The sequence below is a fragment of the Alligator mississippiensis genome, chromosome 15 (genome assembly GCF_030867095.1).
Source record: "Alligator mississippiensis isolate rAllMis1 chromosome 15, rAllMis1, whole genome shotgun sequence".
Classification (NCBI taxonomy): domain Eukaryota; kingdom Metazoa; phylum Chordata; order Crocodylia; family Alligatoridae; genus Alligator; species Alligator mississippiensis.
In genome coordinates, this window is record NC_081838.1 from 19893994 (window position 1) to 19913402 (window position 19409).

The following is a 19409-nucleotide window of genomic DNA, read 5'->3' on the forward strand; positions in this document are numbered from 1 at the left end:
CCCTGATTGTTAACAGCAAAGAGCTTTTTTTGCTATATAAGGAGATTTTCTTGTGCTCAGTGTACATAAGCACACACGTCTAGTCCACCAGAAGAGGATACAGCTACTCTATGTTTGGAAAGAGAGCAGCAGGGTCCGGTAGAGCAGAGTAGCTGCCTGCGGCATTAATTGGGGATAAGAAAGAAGGTGGTACGTTATCCTGGTACCTCCCACGCTCTTTCAGCATCAGATCCTCCCCTTGGCAGCTTTCTACTCTCCCCGCCCCTTTCCCTTGTATATAAGACCCCCTGAGAGCAGCATTTGTTCTGCAGAATCCAGTGCTGTCATCAGGCAGGCTGACTACAAACTGTGTTTTCTTTCAGCAGCTGGAAGATCTGGCCGGAAGACAACCAGAATGGGTAAGAGATAGACAGAAGGCAGAGTAGATTTGCACCTTATAGACTAACTAAATCAGAGATATATAGTATAAACTCTCATGAACCTGAGCTCACTTCATCAGACGAAATAATCCCCAGCCTACAATCAGCTCTCGGCAGGAAAAGACTCACAGATTAGACAGATCCAGCCTGGGTCTCCCTGCTACTGACTTTTGCAGACTGCCAACCGTGTACTTTGAAACTTCCTATCCTTCCCCTGACCAGGGGACTGGCGCGTTTGTTACGGAGTGGCCAAGGCAGCCTATAAGTAAGAAGAAAGGTGGGTCTGAAGTAGTAGCCAGGCAAAGCGCAAAAGTGAGCCTGTGCATCTTTGGGGAAGATGAGTGAATAGTGGAGAACCAAGATATCACTGTAAATGCCTACTGTAGCTGTTAATGATTAATATAAACACTTTCACATTTAGAGGGGTGGGTGCTTAGAAGAGAATGCAGAGGGGTTTGTCTTTCATTGGATATATCCTCGTGTATTTGCCTCTCACTGTACATAACAGTGTGTTTGGTTCGATTAAAAAAAACCTGTAATCATAAAGAGGAAACTCTAATCAAAAAGAAAACTGATTCAGTAAAACTGAACCTAAATTGTCCAGTCCAGCTCTCCATCCTGGGTGTTCACTATGTGTGCTTCTAATGGTGAAAAGGAAACATTCTTTGTCTTGTTTCTTAATAAACTTCCCATCTGATCTGGATATAGGTGCTTTATCTTTATGACCACAGTGTTTTCTGAAGACGTAAACAGGCAGTAAATAAAGAGGGATTCCAGTGCTACATGGATGGGGAAAAACATTATATCTGTGCCAAACCAGGGTAGATTGCTTCATGGATTTCTGCTGACCACAGCATGGAGTGGGGCAGGGGGAAGAGGGAAGAGGTTTGTGCAGCCTTTCTAAAGGCAGGCAAAATCTTCAAAGTTTCCTGGATCATTTTATTAGTTGTGTGGAATAGGCCTCCTGGCATATGAGCAATGTATCACCAGTGCTGATGTCTTGATTGTTGAATCTCGTAACACTGCTGCTAACTTGGCCCTTTCCCCAGTTCTGATGTATATTATCATCATTTTAACTTATATTGTGCCCTATTGAGGAAAGCTAAGTTATAAAGCTAACAGTTCCTCCCATCTTTGTTTTTTAATAAGTTACCAATTAAATCAAACATATACTGTTAACTTGATAAGAGAATGAATTGACTATTTCTAGTCTCATGCAGAAAAGCAGCTTCAGTAATCCCACGCTTGAAGTACAAGAAGCAGAACTAAGACCTGATTCTAACTGATTTGCTGTAAATGGGTTTCCCCATCCTAAAAGCAAGTAGTGCCTGAATGGGCTTGAATATAACCTAACTCCAGGGGCCACTAGAGTAGTGGCATGCTGCACTTGTTGGTTTTATTACATGGTGTAACAAGCCTCTGTGATCAGGGGAAGGGGCTGTCAGTAGTTCATGAGAAAACGGTGTTAGCTGAATCTTGGTGCATAAGACTTTGCTTAGGAGCTGTGCACTCATACAAAAAAGGAATTATTTAAGTGATGCATTTGAGGGGGCAAAATAGATTCCAGAAACTTATTTAAACCAAGTCACCGGTATGTAGGAAGTTATCCCATGATGGTACAGATAACTTTTACACTGAAATTCCCAGACATGCAGCAGTCACAGCTCCCATAATCAAAAGGAGTGTCGTACAGATCCCTTACCCATGGTTGTAAATCTATGAACCTCATTAGGTTGCTTACTAGCAACGCCCTTTTAATTTAAACAGAGTCTGCATGTTTGCTCTAGCTGCTTCAGTGCACTTCATAGCTCACTTATAAACCATAGTATCCATGTTGCTTAAGCAGAGATAGGATGCCCTTTTAGTTTAAAGAAGTGCATCTATTTCTGATGTTATTCTTGAAACAGATTCCTAAATCCTATTCCCATCATTCAGATAGTGTGCTTTGTCTTTGGGTTATCCTCGTCTTTGGGTTACTCCGTTTTTCCTTGGTTTAATTTCCTTGAGGCTCTCAAAACAATGAATTGACATTTAAAACTTTAGGAAACGGTGGGAGACACAAATGTGCTTATTCTCATACTGATCATGGACAAATGAAGTGACTTGTTCCTCATTCCAGTGAAGTTATGTTTGTTTTTGCTTCAATCTAAAACAGAATGATCCAGCCCTAGGCCCCTGATGTATTAGTAATGCTTCTACTTTATTTGTAATTAGAGAAAAATGTGTTGTTTTATATATGATGATGCACCTTGCCATCTACAGCCCCCTTTTCAAAATCCTAGATCCACCCATGGTAGGCTTAGCGTGTTACAGCAAGGGAAGTCTGGTTGCAGCCAGGGAAGTCTGGTTAAATACTAGGACAAACTTTATCATGAGGAGGGTAGTAAAGCACTGGAACAGGCCCTCCCCAGAGAGGTGGTGGAGTCTCCATCCTTGGAGGTTTTTAAGACCTGGCTAGACAAAGCCTTGCCTGGGATGATGTAGTTAGGGCTGGTTTTGCTTTGAGCAGGAGGTTGGCCTAGATGTGACTTCCTGAGCTCCCTTCCAACCCTCTTTTGCTGATCTTCTGTATAGGCCACATTGTAGAAAATACTCAAGCAATCCTGGTCTAGCAAGAGCTTGTAAAACATGTTGGTCCTTCATGATGCATCCACTTTAAACACAGTTGGACTTCGTGGTATTCTAAACATCCAGTTGGCAGCCAAGTAGAATGCAGTGTCTGGCATTCATGTGTTTAGCCATAGATTAGTATCCTTAACATAAATGATTGCATTAATGTATTGCTCTCAAATTACTGATAACAGCTTTATCTTAAAAAACCAACAAACCCTATTTCTATATTCCTGAATGAGACTGGCAGAAATGACAGCAAAAGGTTTGTGGGATCCTCAAACTGTCAAATACAACCTTTTAATAGAACAGTCTTTGAGCAAGTTGGGAAGGAAGCAAGAGTGTGGGATAAAGAAGACAAGACAAGGGGGCTATCTAGCAAACATTCGAGCCTCCGTGGTCTTTTATTATGTTAAAGAGGTCTGCAAACTAACACTACATTTGCAATACTCATCTAGTACTGGTCTGCTACTCACTTTGTCCCTGTTAAATCAGGTGATTCAGAAGGTCATTTAGCTTCTGATATTCCATCTATTTTTAACAAAGTTTAAATGTTTCGTTTTGCAGAACTTGGGCACAAATGAAAGACTGCATACCTCCCTTCCTTCTCCTATTTACAAATCTGGTTATTTAAGAAAGCCTTTTCAGTTAACATAAATGTGAAAGTGTTCTTTTTGAGCAAATCCATTTTTAAATATGAACTTCAGAAAGGAGGGAATAGATTCCTTGAAGCAATTTCTCTGTCCCCTTTGACTTTTTTTAAATTTTTTTTTAATTAAATGAAAAATGCAGCTGTCAGCCTAGAAGTATCATCTACTTGGCATTTGTTTCAAGAAATTTTTAGGTGCAGTGAAGATAATAAATAGTGTGTGGCCAGACATGAACACTAAGGCAAGTTGTTCATCAGAAAGATACTTGAGGTACTATAGCAACTGAGAACACAGCATCACATTTCTTGGTCCTACCCAGAATTTATCTCAATGTTTGTCACATTGGAAGCTGTCACTTTTTTTGTGCTCAGCTCTCCAAAACTTTTACCTACAGTTGAACTTGGAGGAATGCTGCGGGCTACTCCCTGCTGTTGGTATAAGATGGAGGGTGAGCCATGGTAGAAACTGGACACTCCTTCCCAGCCGAAAGTTTTGTGACCATATTCTGTGCAAATTTATGTCCCTTGGTAAGGCATATAAACTTAGGGCTTGTTCTTTTTTCATATGACAAAGACGGTGTCCATATCTTTATCTTTGTGTGCTTTGGCATTTTTTTTTGTCAGTTTGGGAGCTCTTAGCTGTCAGAGACATTACCAAAGATCACTGTGTGGAAGTAGCCCCTGTCAATCCCCTAGGGCTTGTCATAAAATGCTTTTAAAAGCAATGTCTCAGGGTAATTTTCTCTAGAAATATTGTTATTAAAATAAACCAGGCACCAATTCTGTGATTGCAGGATATGTTATAATGAAAATGGACACAGGTATTATTATTATTGGCAGTAGTATCATTAGCATTAATATTATTATTATGTTAACTATGATACTTCTAAGTGATGAAAAACCTCTCAGGCTCACGCATTAGTTCAGAGAGAACAAAACAAAGCTTATAGCTGTGTTTGCTAGTTATTACTCTTATTTTTATTCATTATTTTATGCTTACTGAAGAATATTTCAGAACTACTATTTCTAGATGATCCAGAGATGGGTATCTTATTTCTCATGAAAAGTAAATGCATCTGTTTCCTGTTCTGTTGAGAAAATGGTAACAGCTCCTGTAATTCCCATTCCAGCTCCATGTTTTGAGGCTTTGCATAGGGATTATGGCACGTACATTGAATAACTGAATTTCTGCTTTATCCATTATAACACTGCTCCCCAGATTTCCCCACTGCTAATGTTCAGGTTCCCCTCCAGTCTCTTGGGAACATACCAGCTGGGTTGGCTCTCCTTTGTTGGTTCCTGACTTAATGGCTGAGATGGGGATTAGTAGCTGGTAATGTAGGGGTGCAGGATGGAGCTTAGTGAGAGTTTCTAGCAGGAGGAAGTGGGATCAGAGCTGGGAAATGAGTTTCTTGGTCTGACTTCCCATCAAGCAAGACTGCCAGAAATCCTGGACAGGTGTCTGCAGAACTGCCTCCCAAAGAGCTTCTAAGCCCCCAGGGATGGCCACTTCTTCAAGGACTAATACTCAGAAGAAGCCTGAAAGCTTTCTGCTTCATGGGAGAGTGGGTTGTTCAAATGGAGCAATATGTCTAGGTGAATAAAGGGCAGTGCATAGAGCCCAGTCTCTTAAAATTTACTATGGAGTAACTCTTCCTAGACCTCAGGCACTTGCCATACATTACCTTGGTGCTGAATTGCAGGACAGAACTCCTTTGAACTTCAAGCTCTAATTTTCCTCCATTTTTGGGTCCTCAGCTTAACAGGTTGTGCCTTGTTTTCAGAGGTCTTGAGCTCACTCAACTGCTCTTAGAGGTGAAATGATCTGTAGGTATTTGACCTTTCTAAATACTGGACCTAAGTTTTTTCCATTTGAACATGTAAAGTCCATACCCCTTTTGGAACAAGTGCCTTCCAAAAACATAGAGATCTCTAACCTTTTATTCTTATTATTTTAAAACAGCAAACTGTAGGGATTGCGGTCCTGGATACAAGACTCCTTTGGATGCCATGAAAGGCAAGTCCATATCAGTTCTGGTTTGAAATCCTAGGGCAACGGTGAAAGAGTTCTGAGCTGTTTTTGCATTATGCTAAGATTAAGAGGATCCCTTTCAGAGAGTGCCACTGGGACTCCATTCCCTGCATCCCACCAGTAGGTGGGAAGAACCTATAATGAGTAAGGAAACCCACTTTCACTTTTGACCATCTCTGGGCACAATTCTCCAACTGTGGTTTTCTGTCAAAATAGGTTTGCAGTGCCATATTTTTTTATTTTGATGGGCTTGTGCAATCTGTGCTGCATTACACATTGCCAAACAGAAGGGCTCTTTTTAAAAAGAGAATAAGTGTATCATAAATAATTCCATGCAAACTAGTTGCAGTCCTATTTGCCCTAAATAGGACCTACATGTGGCTATACAGTAAAAAAATGGAGTGATTTCCTATCCTTATTTCTCAGAGATGGGAGAAGGGACTTTGTCCTATCCTGTGCAGTTTTACACATGGCCTGTTTTTTAAGCCAGGCTTCACTGGGCTAAGCACCACAGGCATTTGCCAGGGGTAAGCGAGAACCCTGGAGCTGTTCCCATTGCAATGACCTGTGCATCCCAAAGCCCCTTCAGAAGTACTTTTCTGAAAAAGGGTTGAGTCTTTGGGCAGAGCTGAATTAGGGGAATCCAAAGCTGAAGGAGTCCCTTCCTTAGGCAAGGAAATTCCTTTCCAGCTGCATGCTGTCCAGAGCTTCCCTTGGAAACTCCAGGATCTGTCTGCCCCTGATGTAATTCAGGAGGAAGGACCCCAAGCTCCAGATGGGTAAATTCAACCCAGTAAAAGACACCTCCAAGGCTCACCTCAGTTTTCTTTTAAATTAATTATTGCCAATTCTTAAACAATATTTCTTCCTTGACAGGTCCCAAGGAGGAAATTGTGTACTTGCCCTGCATCTACAGGAACACTGGGATAGACAAACCTGACTATCTGGCCACTGTGGATGTGAATCCAAAATCTGCATCCTACTCTCAGGTATCTCTCTTGCTGTAGATTTCATAGATTCATAGACATTAGGGCTGGAAGGGACCTCAGAAGATCTTCAAATCCAGCCCCCTGCCCCAGCGGCAGGAAGTCAGCAGGGGTCATAGGATCCTGGCAAGAAAACATCCAAATGTCTCTTGAAGGCATTCAAAGTAGGTGCTTGAACCACCTCCGGCGGCAGGCTATTCCAGACCTTGGGGGCTCAGACAGTAAAGAAGTTCTTCCTTGTGTCCAGCCTGAAATGGTCATGGAGGAGTTTGGGACCGTTCGATCTTGTTATCCCTTGGGGCATTCTGGTGAACAGACGTTCCCCCAGATCCTGGTCAGCACCCCTGATAAACTTATATGCAGCCACCAGATCGCCCCTGAGCCGCACTTTTCCAGGCTGAAGAGCCCCATAGCTCTCAGCTTCTCATCATAAGGTCTGTTTTCCTGACCTCTGATCATGTGCGTGGCTCTCCTCTGGACTCTCTCAAGCTTCTCCACATCCTTTTTGAATTGTGGGGCCCAAAACTGGACACAGTACTCCCACTGTGGCCTCACCAAGGCCAAATACAACAGGAAAATGACATCCTGGGATTTGCTTGAGAAGCATCTATGGATGCAAGCCAGCATTTTGTTCACTTTACTAGCTGCAGCATCACATTGAAGGCTCATGTTCATCTTGTGGTCAGTCATGACCCCCAAGTCCCTTTCGTCAGTAGTGCTAGCCACTGCCAAGCCTGTAAGGATGCTGCAGGTTTTTCCTCCCAGGGTGGAGAACCTTGCATTTTTCGGTGTTAAACACCCTCAGGTTCTCGCCCGCCCATTTGCTGAGCCTGTCCAGGTCAGCCTGGATCACCCTCCTGTCTTCAGGTGTGGATGCTTTGCCCCAAAGTTTGGTGTCTTTGGTGAACTTGGCCAGCCCGCTTCTGACTCCAATGTCCACATCATTAATGAAGATGTTGAATAGTATAGGCCCAAGGACAGAGACCTGGGGGACCCCACTGGTCACAGCGCAGCATGACGATTGACTTCCGTCAGCCACCACCCTCTGGGTCCAACCATGGAGCCAATTCCCCAGCCAGTGGATCGTGGTGAAGCTGAGGCCACAGTTAGCCAGTTTTGCCAAGACGTGATCGTGGGATACCAGATTGAAAGCTTTTTTAAAGTCGAGATATATGACATAAATCTCTTCTCCCTTGTCCAGGTCACCTGGTTATAAAAGGAAATAACATTAGTCAAGCAATACTCTACTCTGCTCTTCTTCCAGTTGAGCTAACCCCATGCCATCTGCCTGCCATTTATGACTACTTTTGGGGCAGCAGCCTGTCCCCTCACATGTCACTACCCTAACCTGATGGCTAAACAGATACCTACTGCACCAATCATATAACAACAACAGTAACCCCCCTCTTCTCATTCATAATCTATACTGGTATCTACAGGGCTATCTCAGGAGCGTCCTGTCTTAACAGATGAATTTTAATTGTGCCTTTACCTTCATAGGTGATCCACCGTCTGCCCATGCCCAATGTCAAAGATGAGCTCCATCATTCAGGGTGGAATACTTGCAGCAGCTCCTTTGGGGATGTCAGCAAGAAACGGAACCGGCTGATTCTTCCCAGTTTGATCTCTTCTCGGATTTACGTGGTGGATGTGGGCACAGACATGCGGGCTCCCAGGCTCTATAAGGTGTGTTGGAGGTGATGTCAGAATGTGCACCTTGCCTGGGGGATGGGACTTCTCCAAAGATGGATGGAGAGACTGTGTTAGAAGAATGTGTTAGAGTTCAGAAGCTAGGATATGGAGTATTCAGGTTGCTTGTCCAGACTTAACACACAGGTACCACAATCCAGTCCTTAATTACATGTCCCTAGTACATTCCTTTTAGCTGTGAAAATCAAAGCACTGGATTGAATATATGCAGATTGCAGCATTTTTTTCAAAGACTTCTAACTTGTTCAGATTTGGTTGGATTATCACAAGGAGTACAAAACCACATCCTTGACACAAAAGCCACTAGCCTGCCCAGTTCCAGATCCCTGCTAATGATATATATGAATCCATCCAAGTGTGAGACAGGCAGACAACTGCAGGAAGTCACAGACAACTCTGACATCCAGCCTCACTGAGCACCGCTGCATTGGTTTTATGTGTCTTTTGATTATAGCCATGTTTTTTTACTATAGCAACATGGTGCATCTTCTTCAAGAGAACCACTTAGTGGTAGAGGGGTACACTAAAATAAATACAAAGCCATATCTCCAGATAAGTAAAGCTTTGGGATTTTCTCTGGTCTCTCTTATAGTTTCCTCTTGGTCGAAGTCCAGAGCAGATGGGCCAAAATACTCAAATTTGAGAACTCTTCAGTGTTCTAAGATGACGAGAGACCTTCTCCATGGGGTGGGGTTGACACTGTGTTGAGTGGCCTTAGCAAGAAGAAGCTTAACTCTGTGTAAACTCTCTTTAGGTTATTGAGCCAGTGGATGTATATTGGAAGTGCGGCTTGGCCAATCCCCACACAACTCACTGTCTGGGCAACGGCGAGATCATGATCAGTGCCATAGGAGATCCATCTGGCAATGGAAAAGGTACTCACTTCCATCATAATTGAAGGGATGGGGTCTTTGCTGCAGAAATAGCAGGCTAACAACATTCAAGCTAAAACCTAGAAGCCTTGTGAAGAGCTCCCTGTTTTTTATGCTGGTTGCCAGTTTAGCGTCCCAAGAGCCCAGAGTTCTACTGAGTTGTACAAGTATTTGGGATTGAACTCGTGTGAGCGTTTGTGATGTGGGCACTTGCTCACATAATCTATCCACACAGTTCACTTAACCCCATTTGGGTAACAGCAGTCTGTGCCAGTGTTGCACTGGCTTTGTCTTAGCAAAATGCCCTTGGTCTTACTTTGTGGAGAAGATAAACTTCCCAGTTCTCCAGTTCCAGAGTTCATGTTTAAAGCCTTCCCCGGAGGCTAACGAATGGAGCGTTGTTAATTCGGAGAACGTTCCTTGGTATCGAAGCACTTGTTTGTCAACTATAGACAAGTGGCCATGGCCCCTGCCCCCTTTCACACTTCTGGGTTGTAGGCAGATATGCCTTTGACTATCATAATTAATCACTAACCCTAGCTCCACAATATAAAGACATTAAATTGGTACCAATGGCTTGTTAGATGGATATTTATATGGCTACAAAATTCAGCACTGAACCTCGGGGAGGGGAGGGAGCAGTTTTTCGTCCCTGCTGAGTCACCCTGCTTGCTGTTAAGAATCTCTCCATCCTAAAATTGCTTGCATCTCTCCATCGTAAAATCTTTCTCTGACATTAGAGTACACGTGGCAGGCTATAGGCTGCTTTAAGAAGAGGGTTTTTTTTATATTGTTGCTTTTTCAAGCTGTTAATGGGGATGATTCCCTTATAAGCAATGTGTTTATGTGTATTGCATTAGGTGGCTTTATTTTGCTGGATGGAGAGACCTTTGAAGTGAAAGGGAATTGGGAGAAAGGGAACAAGATACCTGCCCTTGGCTACGACTTCTGGTACCAGCCACGGCACAACGTCCTGATGAGCACTGAATGGGGAGTTCCAAAGATTTTTGCAAATGGGTTTAACCCGGCAGATCTGAAGAAAGGTGAGAGAGTGTTTCTTTAGACACTCCAGGGAGGAAAATGTGCCAAGGTTTTGATGAGCGCAGGTCTGTGCCCAGTGGCTCTTCTCTGGTCATCAGCTTTCACTAGCAACAGGAAGCGAACGTGCCCTGGAAGGCTTGATTGCAGGTCCAATGTGTAGACCCTACCAAAAACCAAACTGAATGTGGCTCACACCAAGGCAGGCCAAGCCCACCCTGACCCCTCTTTACATAATGCGAGATCTTGACTCCAATGGGCAGGTCATAGCCAGGGGCAAAACAGTTGTCTTCCCATCTTGCCTGGGTACAATCCCTTTTACTGCATTACAGACAGTGCTGATTTTCTAAGTAAAGTACAAAGCTCCTGTCAATCAAGGACATTAAAACTCAGCAGCCGGTAACTTCTATAAGTGGAAGTTTCCAAAACATCAGCAACTCCCCAGCATTACAGAAGGTGCGAGTCGGTGCTCCTTCAAGGATGATGGGGGCAGGGGAAGTGGTTGTCATCTCCTGATTTCTGCAATCTCTGCACTCCACAGGTGTTAATGCCCCTCTGTCCTTTTTAACAGCCTGATGTTCTACTGTTCAAACTATCCTTTCTTCTGCAATGTTACGGTCTCTTAGCCATTCCTGAAAATGTCTTTTCTGTTTCACAGCCCTACAGACTATTTTTAGTCCTAGGTAAAAATCTTAATTCAGGTGTGGTCATATTAACTCAGGTGAAGATTAACACAGGTGTGGAAAAGATTAACCATGAAGTGTTGGATGCTCTGTCAAGATGCTCAGGAAGGCTAGGTTTTGTTTTACAAATTTGAATAAGACGTACATTTAACTTTGACTACAGGCTAATGAAATAATATCTTTTAATTATTTTTCCTGGGTTGGTTGTATTTCTTAAATTTAATAATCTAGCAAATTAGTGCACAGTCCAATAAAGTTGTATTTGTTTTTGCTTTCATCTTAAATGAATAAATATAGTACTAGGCTGTGAGCATATTGGTAAAGCTTCTAGTTTCTCTTTAGTGGGAGAAAAATGTGCTGTGTTGATATGCACCACACCATCTGCACCCCCCTTTCCAAAATCCTAGATCCTCTCATGCCCTTGTTACTTTACATTAAAAAAAGAAAACTGACATGTAACAGATAATGTCCTTTAAACCTTGGTTTCTGTACTACCATCACACTGTTTGAACCCAGGCAACTATGGAGCTGTGATCCCAAAGCTCACCCATAACCTCTCAGCTGTTATATTGCTTTAACACCAGTGTTCTGCTTGATTGCCATGCTCTTAATTTTAAAAAAGCAGCAAGGTTTTCTGAAGGTGAAATCTTTTACTGGACCAGCTTTGCAGTTGGGGTAAAGTTAGAAAAGCTTTCGAATGCAAGACCTGACAAAGAATGTCTTGCATTTGCTTGTATAACTCTATCCCAGTTACATAGTTGGTCTAGTAAAGAGATAAACCTAAGAAATCCTTGCATCTCGTAACAGTTCTGGACCATCGTGGTGACATCATTCTTACACTACTGTCATAAAAAACAGAAAAATATTTCATGAAAAGTAAAGGGGTAAAAGCTTTAGTGCCCAGTATAAACATGTCATTACTTATTTTTTATAACATTTGGAAATGTTATAAATTCAGAAAAATGACGGAGGATGCCTGGAGTCTAAAAAGATTGAGAACCACTGCCTGAGGCTGTTCAGGGTTGAATTCAGCCATGAAGAGGAGCTTAGTCTCTTCCCCTCCCCTCCCCTTCTCTCCCCTCCCCTCAGAATCTCATCTTGCTTCTCCTGGAGATGGTTGTATAATCAGAATGACCAGCACTGCTCGTATGGGTTTGGAAAAGACTCAGGTGTAGCTAAATTGGGGTTTGAAGATCTGAAGACTCAATGGGTAGAAACTGTCCTTCAGACTCTCACTGAACATAGTCTTTCCTGTCTTCTGCCTTGTGCTGGCCATGGAGATGTGGTGCAGAGAACCCCACAATCTGATGCTTGATGCCTCTCCTATAAAGAGTTTTGAAATGCATAGAGATTCTTGAGCAAAGCCCCATGAATCACTTGGAACCCCCCCACCTGATATTGTCTGCAGTTGCAAAGATACAGCTATTTGTCTGCATGCTTGAAAACTATTTTTCTCCAGAGCTAAAGGCAGCTCTTCTGACATCATTTTTGTATGACTTGATTCCTCAGGGCGCTATGGCCGCTACATTAACGTGTGGGACTGGACCGCCCATACTTACATGCAGTCCATTGATTTGGGGGAGGATTCCGTCCCGCTGGAAATCAGATTCCTCCACAATCCTGACGCTGCAGAGGGATATGTCGGGTGTGCCCTGAGCAGTGCAGTCCACCGTTTCTACAAGACCGAGGTAAGGACTTTGGCAGGAGGCAAGGCTCAAATGGGACCCTGTTTCAGAGAGGCCCTGGGTCACTGAGAGAACAGAGAAATTCACTTAGAAAGAGCTGTCAGGCAAAGCTCTTCTCATGTGGCATCAAGTTGAGAGGCTCTGTAAAACCATAACCCTTCCAAGCAGGGAGGTGGACCAGGAGGTCCTACGCTTTCTCAAAGCAGGGCAAGCAATCCAGTGCTAGCTACTTGTGTTAGGAGCTCCCAGAAGTCCTAAATGCTCTTTCTCATCAGTGGAGTTAACTCTCATTTTATGACATTCTCCAATTCTTTGCTATGCACCAGGAGCCTTGAAGAGTTTTGACTTTGAGGCGGTGAGCATCTGGGAAATAAGTGGCAATCCTCCATTTGCAGTGCTGAGGCTCTTAACAAAAGCCAGTATGTGCATGTAAACCAGTGTGCCATCAGCTTCCATTCATTTCCACCATTGTTTGAATTAGGACAGTGGGTGGCTTGGAAGAATCTTACAAGAGATTAGTTCTGGCTGGAGTTAAGCTCAGGGAGACTCATTTGCATCTTACACTGGATTTAGAAAACAGCTGAGCTGGCATGGAATTGATTTTCCCGTGCGTATAATTATCTAAATTCTTTGCTACAGTAATGTAACAGGCACCGTGGGTCCTACGTTTTCCCCAGACATGTTCTTTTTCAGCCTGAGCTAAAGTCTTCTGCAAAGGTGGAAAATAGGCTATAGACTCAGTTCCACAGAAGAAGCCAACTCTAACCTATCAGGTGTATTTGGCCCCTTTCCCTTTGAACTCTCGTTACTTGGGCAGGATGTGGAGCACATCCACTGGGCTATTGTTGAGGTCCCACAAAGTAACACATGTTTTATTCTGATTCTTGTCAGATAGTGTAATCATTAACTCCATATAATTTACCTAGTCACTTATTCACTTCATCAGCACTGTTAACGCTTATCTGTAGTACTTGTATGTCACCTCTGTACAGGCTAGGTTAAGCACATGTTCTTACCCTTACCCTGCTGCTATCAAACATAACTGAGCTTTTGTTTACTGATCAAAAGGAGCACTGGTGATGCATATGCTTTTGTTCCTCTGTAGAAGGGAACCTGGGTGACTGAGCAGGTGATCCAAGTGCCCAACAAAAAGGTGAAGGGGTGGCTTCTGCCTGAGATGCCAGGTGAGTGGAGGAGGGCTCAAGATTTACTTTTCCAACATCCTCAGCAGCACTGTAGATCCCTGCCCATGAAACACGTCCGTATCAAAGACATGGAGATGGGTATTGGTGCTTCCAGTGTCTGGGTGCATGCTCCAAGAGAAGCAGGTGTCTTTCTGCAGACAAGGTTGCTCAGAGTTGCCATTCCCACCCCAATTCGTGTTACAAATTTGCCAGTATCTGTTATCAGTTGAAGTCCGATTGGCTTATTTAAACTGAAGCACCTATGAGGCTGGGCAGTGGCTTTTCATAGGAATCCTTGTTCTTCTGCAACACCTTTCTGAGTTCAGGATACATCTGCTTGTTAACATCTTTCTTGCTCGCAATGTGGTCTTTTTACTCCCACACAAAAGCAGCCCATGTTAGTCCCAGGCCATGGTTTTGTTTGGATTCAACAGCGTGGTTCCTCTGGCTGTGGCCCATATGTAAAATATTTTAACCTACTGTCAGTTGCTAGCTGGGAATGCGCTAGGTTAGAGCATGGCTTCTGCTTAGTGGAAGCCAAGTCAGCCAGTCTCTGGTCCTCCATGTATGAAATCACATTTGGCCCCTTCTTCCAAGCTAGAAACCTGGGGGTGGTTTCTGCCGTGAAAGGAACCCTGGATCCCCTCTGCCTTTCAGTGAGAACTCACCATGGTCTTGGCAGGCACCACTAAATGGGGAAAACCTGGATGGAACCACAGGAATCATCTAAGGCCAAAAAAGAGATGTAGGTGGGAGTGGTGACAGCAGCACTGCTGAGACTTCTCTCTGCCAACACCCTGGGTTTTGTATCTGAACTGGGTTTGTCTGACCTGCATGTGAAGGTCCTTGGTGCTCTGTGCCTGATGTACTAACAGTCATGAATCTTGTTTGCCGCTGCCACTGTTCACTGTATATTTCTTGCCTCCTCTGCTGAATGTTCTCTTTTTTTAAGGTCTCATTACTGACATCCTCATCTCCCTGGATGACAGATTCCTGTATTTCAGCAACTGGATCCATGGAGACCTTCGTCAGTATGATATCTCCAACACCAGGAAGCCCAAATTGGTTGGACAGGTGAGGCAAGTTGCTGTGGTTGGGTACACTACCTCTGTCTCCTCTTTAGAAAGGGAAAAGGACAAGTTTCACTCTCCATGTAAATACTGTGGCTGCCTGGCCATGTATCTTCCATGCCTGGAGTCCTTGCTCCCTTGGTGACAACATACCCTTGCCTACAGGTGTTTTTGGGAGGCAGTATCATCAGAGGCGGGCCCGTCACTGTGTTGGAAGACCCAGAGCTGCAGTGTCAGCCGGAGCCATTTGTGATCAAGGTGAGCAACATTGGCTGCCTTCTCCACCAGAAGCATCATGTCTTGGCACTGTTCTGCTAATTCCCAAGTCTGGAGCAGAGGCCAAGTTAGAGGCCAAGTTGGGATTCTGGAGTCAGGAACTGAGTTACTAAAGCCAAGGGGAATTTTCAAGCAGCCAGACCCAGAACAGATGTGGCCAAGCGGTTCAGAAGAGAGAAAACCAAGAGCACAGAATGAAGGAGGCTTACTGCCACAGACCTTCAGAAGAACTGTTGGCTGGCCTCAGCCTGAGGCTGCAGGTGGGGTTAAATGGGAAGGCTGCTCTCCCCAGCAACAGTCAGGAGGTCCTAACAGCAGCTAGCTGGCTCATCAGCCAGGCTGGAGCTGCCAGTTATTGCCTCTGGCAGGTTTGGCCAGCTGGGAAGTTAACTTGGGCTGAGCTGCCTGTTACCACCCCTGCCAGCCTGGTTCTGCTGCTCTCATAGAAGCAAAACTCCCCTGCAAGGACAGGAGAAATTTTAAACGGAGTAAGGATTGAGGGATCAGGGTCTTTCTGACTTAGCCCAGCTTCCACATCCATATAAAGCATATCCCAGGTACCCTAGGGAGCTTAGACTTAGGCAAGCAGCCAGTTTTGCCATTGAAAAGGTCGGCAGCCTAAATGAAGAGGTTTTAACCCTGTCTATCCAGGAAAGCAGACTTGCATCTTCAGGGAGTGGACCCTGCTCTGCCTCTCCCTTCTGTTGCATTCTTCTTCCCATGTGAGAACATCAGCAGCTTGTAACACCCCCTGTTCCCATTGTACCTCCAGGGGAAGATGGTTGCAGGTGGACCTCAGATGATCCAGTTGAGCTTGGATGGCACGAGACTGTACGTAACCACTTCCCTTTACAGTGGATGGGACAAGCAGTTCTACCCAGACCTTATCAGGTAATTAATGATTCTGGGTGGGTGATCCCAAAAGGCAGAGCCACTACTGCCTGCAAGACAGGCCTGTTTTCAGTTGCTGCCCCTTAGATATGAGTGGAATTTACACCACATTGTAGTGAGCCCAGGGATTAATAATAGTACTCACTGCTAACCACTACATGGGCTTCACAAACCAGTGAGGATCAATCCATGCTGAATAGGCACAACAACCTCTGCGCCATCCCACAGTTACTTGTCTGTTTAAATCATTCCTTTGACCCAATATGGACTGGGAGAGTGGATCATAAAAATGTATACAGTGCTGCTGTTGTAGCAGCTGACCCAGCCTGCTTGAAAGTGTGTTGCCTTAGAAGTACCTTCACACGGTGTCTCTCCATGTCAGGTTCTGTTGTTACAAAGAGCAGGCAATAATCTTCTGCATGAGGGGTGTAGTACCGCCCATCACATAAGAAGCAATTGCATCTAAGAGTTCCTCAGGCATTGGCAGTTCTAGGTCAGGTTTCTCAATAAACCAGTGAAACTTGCCCTAGGACACTTCTGAATATGACCCACAGGCTCCTGCTGGGCCCTTCAGCAAAGCACAGTCTTAGTGATGCCTTTGTTGTCCCTCCCTGGCGGGAAGAGGACTCCAGATCTAAGTAGATGTGTACAAACATGGAGTTAAGGCTCACCTCTACTCCCAAAAAGACTTCCTGCTTAACCAAAAATGTCTCCCTCAGTCTGGAAGAGAAGAGCCAGGGTGAGGAAGTAGGATGTGACTTCATTTTTTTCCTACCATCTGCTTTCTTGTCCCTCTCTAGGGAAGGCTCTGTTATGCTGCAGATTGATGTGGACACTAAGAAAGGGGGCCTGACAGTGAATAAAGATTTCCTAGTGGACTTTGGGAAGGAGCCCCACGGGCCTGTCCTCGCCCACGAGGTGCGCTACCCTGGTGGAGATTGCAGCTCTGATATCTGGGTTTAATTCTGTTCTGTTGTTTTTTCCCTGCCTTCTTCTGATTATTTCATCCTAAGCACAGATCTAAAAAGGGGCATAGGTTAATGTGATCAGCTGGGGCTTAGTCCTCTCTACCAATCTAGCTTTCTACTGACACTGAGCCACAGAAGCCCTGCACCTGCCTCTGGTTGAGGGAGTCAGGTCTCTCTAAACCATGAGGCACTATGTCTTACTTATTTCTCTATGCCTTCCTATTTAAAGAGGCCTGTGTATTCCCTAATGGCCACAATCATTAGGGAACGTAGTTAGATGTGATGAGGAAGTCATACTGATTCTCCACCAAAGGATTCTAGCAGCTGGCTTCAGGCTTGTGTCTCTGAAGTGCCACTACAGGCACCTTAGCATCTTGCTGAACTTGCTTCTGTGGCTTACTGCTGAATTCTTCTCTGCCTCCATCTCAGAATCCAACAATAAGGAACCCATAACCTGCCAGTCCTAGGACATAGCCAGAATCAAATACAACTAGTCACTACAGCAGTTCAGAGGACCCATTCCTCAAGAGGAACAGATGTAGTTGCTCCTTTTAATCTCATCCAAAGGACTGGTGGAAAAGAGTTGGTTCATCTCTGCAGTAAATTGGGGCCATTCTTCAGTGAGGGGTGGCCTGTACTTGAAAGATAAATCAGATGAAAGTGGAATGTGGATCAAGTGAAGTGGTTCAATGGGGCCCAGTCTTCTTGGCAGGGCTGACACAAATTAGCCCCCCACCCTCTTCAAGTGTTGCTCTCATCCCCTTCCTCTGCCAGCTCTAGTGCTCTGCTTTCTGCCGCTTATCCTGTGCTCCCTGCCAGATCTCTTGCTCTGTTTTCTGCCCCCTGCCGCATCTGCTGCCGTGCTGCCTGCCACACACAGAGGCTGCCCATACCATTGCTGGCATTTGTGCCACAGGCTGGCCACCCTATTCCTGGATAACTCTGTGCCTGTGTGCGAAGCTGGGTTGGATTTCCTTTGTTTGCAGCCCTGTTTTAGGAAAAATAAAAAATAAAGTTGTTCTTTGCATACACTAGAGCTTCCCATGTCTGACTTCTGCTAACTCTTCTGCATCTCAGAGACCCTACGGCATAAGACAGAGATTTTTGTATCTCTTGCGTGTCTGAAAGTCACTGCCACTGTGCCTGGAAACCCTGGAGTGGCAGGCTTTTCACAAGCCCTTGCTGCTTTACCTGAAGCCAGATGATGGAAGGCATCTGTTCCTAACAACCAAACTTTACTTGAACTATTGCAGTTGGAGCCTCTAAAGCCTTGTCTGCACTTAGCTGGTTCTGTTACCAGGCCTTCTGGGGCAGATGGCAGCTGCCAGACTGCATCCATAGCCACCCAGCTTCTCATGACTGGGCACCTTCTAACGGGACCTTGCCCTGTTCCTGAGAAAGAGAGAAACTGAGGGCTGTGCCTTAAAGACAAGCCTGTGAGAGGCCAGAAGAGGCAGCTTGGGGCTATCTAACCCTAGCAGAGTGGGCAGTTTGACCTGAGCAGAGCTGGAGGAAGGAGCTCACTGCTGGGAGCTGTGTAAAGCACTGTAGGGAGCTGGAGACTGATTGAAGGAGGTCCCTGTGCATGAAGCTGAGAAGCGGTACCAGTGCCTGGTACTGTTAAGCATATATTAACAATCTTTGCAGCAGCAGGACATTATCTGCTGTGGTCTGCCTGCTTTCCCTGGGGCAGGTTCGAGTGTAATGTCTTGTGTTGTGTCAGGAGTGACTGTAGTTTTACTAAGAGATGGTAGATTTGCATGGAACTGTTTGGACAGGGTTAATCCTGCCTCAGACAGGGGGTTGGACTAGAAGTGAGCTCTGGAGGTCCCTTCAGGCCCCACTGCTCTGGGATTCTGTGATTACAATGGATTGGGAAAAAAAATCCAGTTTCATTTCTAGCCTGGGTACTACCAACTTATTTCACAGGTTGGGTTAGTGAGACCCAGCTCTGTTTGATTTCATCCATGTACAAAGGCAACACCGACTGAACGGCAAGTGGTTTCTCAGCCAGCCAGGTTGGGCTGATGCGACCTGTCATTTCAGCATGGGCATAACGGACATCAGGCTCTGGAATGGATGGGAAGGAAACCAGAGGTTTTATGGACTCCCAGCATCTGCTGTCCTTACGACTCCAGACCTCACCTGGAGGATTATGCGCAGTTTTAGGCACTGCGCTGCAAGATAAATGTGGACATTTTTGAAAGAGTCCAGCAGAGAGCGACAAAAATACTGGAGTTCTAGGAAACATGACTGATGCAGGGAGGTTGGAAATCTGGGGCTATTTAGTTTGAAGAAGAGAAGACTGAGGTCTTTCCAGTAATTGCCCTCAGGGA

At 44.8% G+C, this 19409-nt stretch overlaps 1 protein-coding gene across 1 annotated transcript; it reads left to right on the forward strand.

The window, feature by feature from the left end:
* The first annotated feature begins 289 nt into the window (after nt 1-289).
* Nucleotides 290-18104, forward strand: LOC132245504 (methanethiol oxidase-like). The gene is made up of 12 exons (XM_059717959.1): nt 290-398; nt 5642-5695; nt 6587-6699; nt 8197-8382; nt 9161-9281; nt 10139-10321; nt 12509-12687; nt 13790-13868; nt 14821-14942; nt 15104-15196; nt 15987-16105; nt 16906-18104. Exons 1-12 carry the CDS (start codon nt 395-397, stop codon nt 17066-17068), a joined length of 1416 nt encoding a protein of 471 aa, XP_059573942.1. The 5' UTR covers nt 290-394; the 3' UTR covers nt 17069-18104.
* The last annotated feature ends 1305 nt before the right edge of the window (nt 18105-19409 follow it).

Excerpts from the sequence above, each read along its gene's own strand:
- LOC132245504 (XM_059717959.1), top strand. Across the intron at positions 14,943-15,103 it reads AGCCCAAATTGGTTGGACAG|GTGTTTTTGGGAGGCAGTAT; the intron begins GTGAGGCAAGTT and ends CCTTGCCTACAG. Across the intron at positions 15,197-15,986 it reads CGGAGCCATTTGTGATCAAG|GGGAAGATGGTTGCAGGTGG; the intron begins GTGAGCAACATT and ends TTGTACCTCCAG.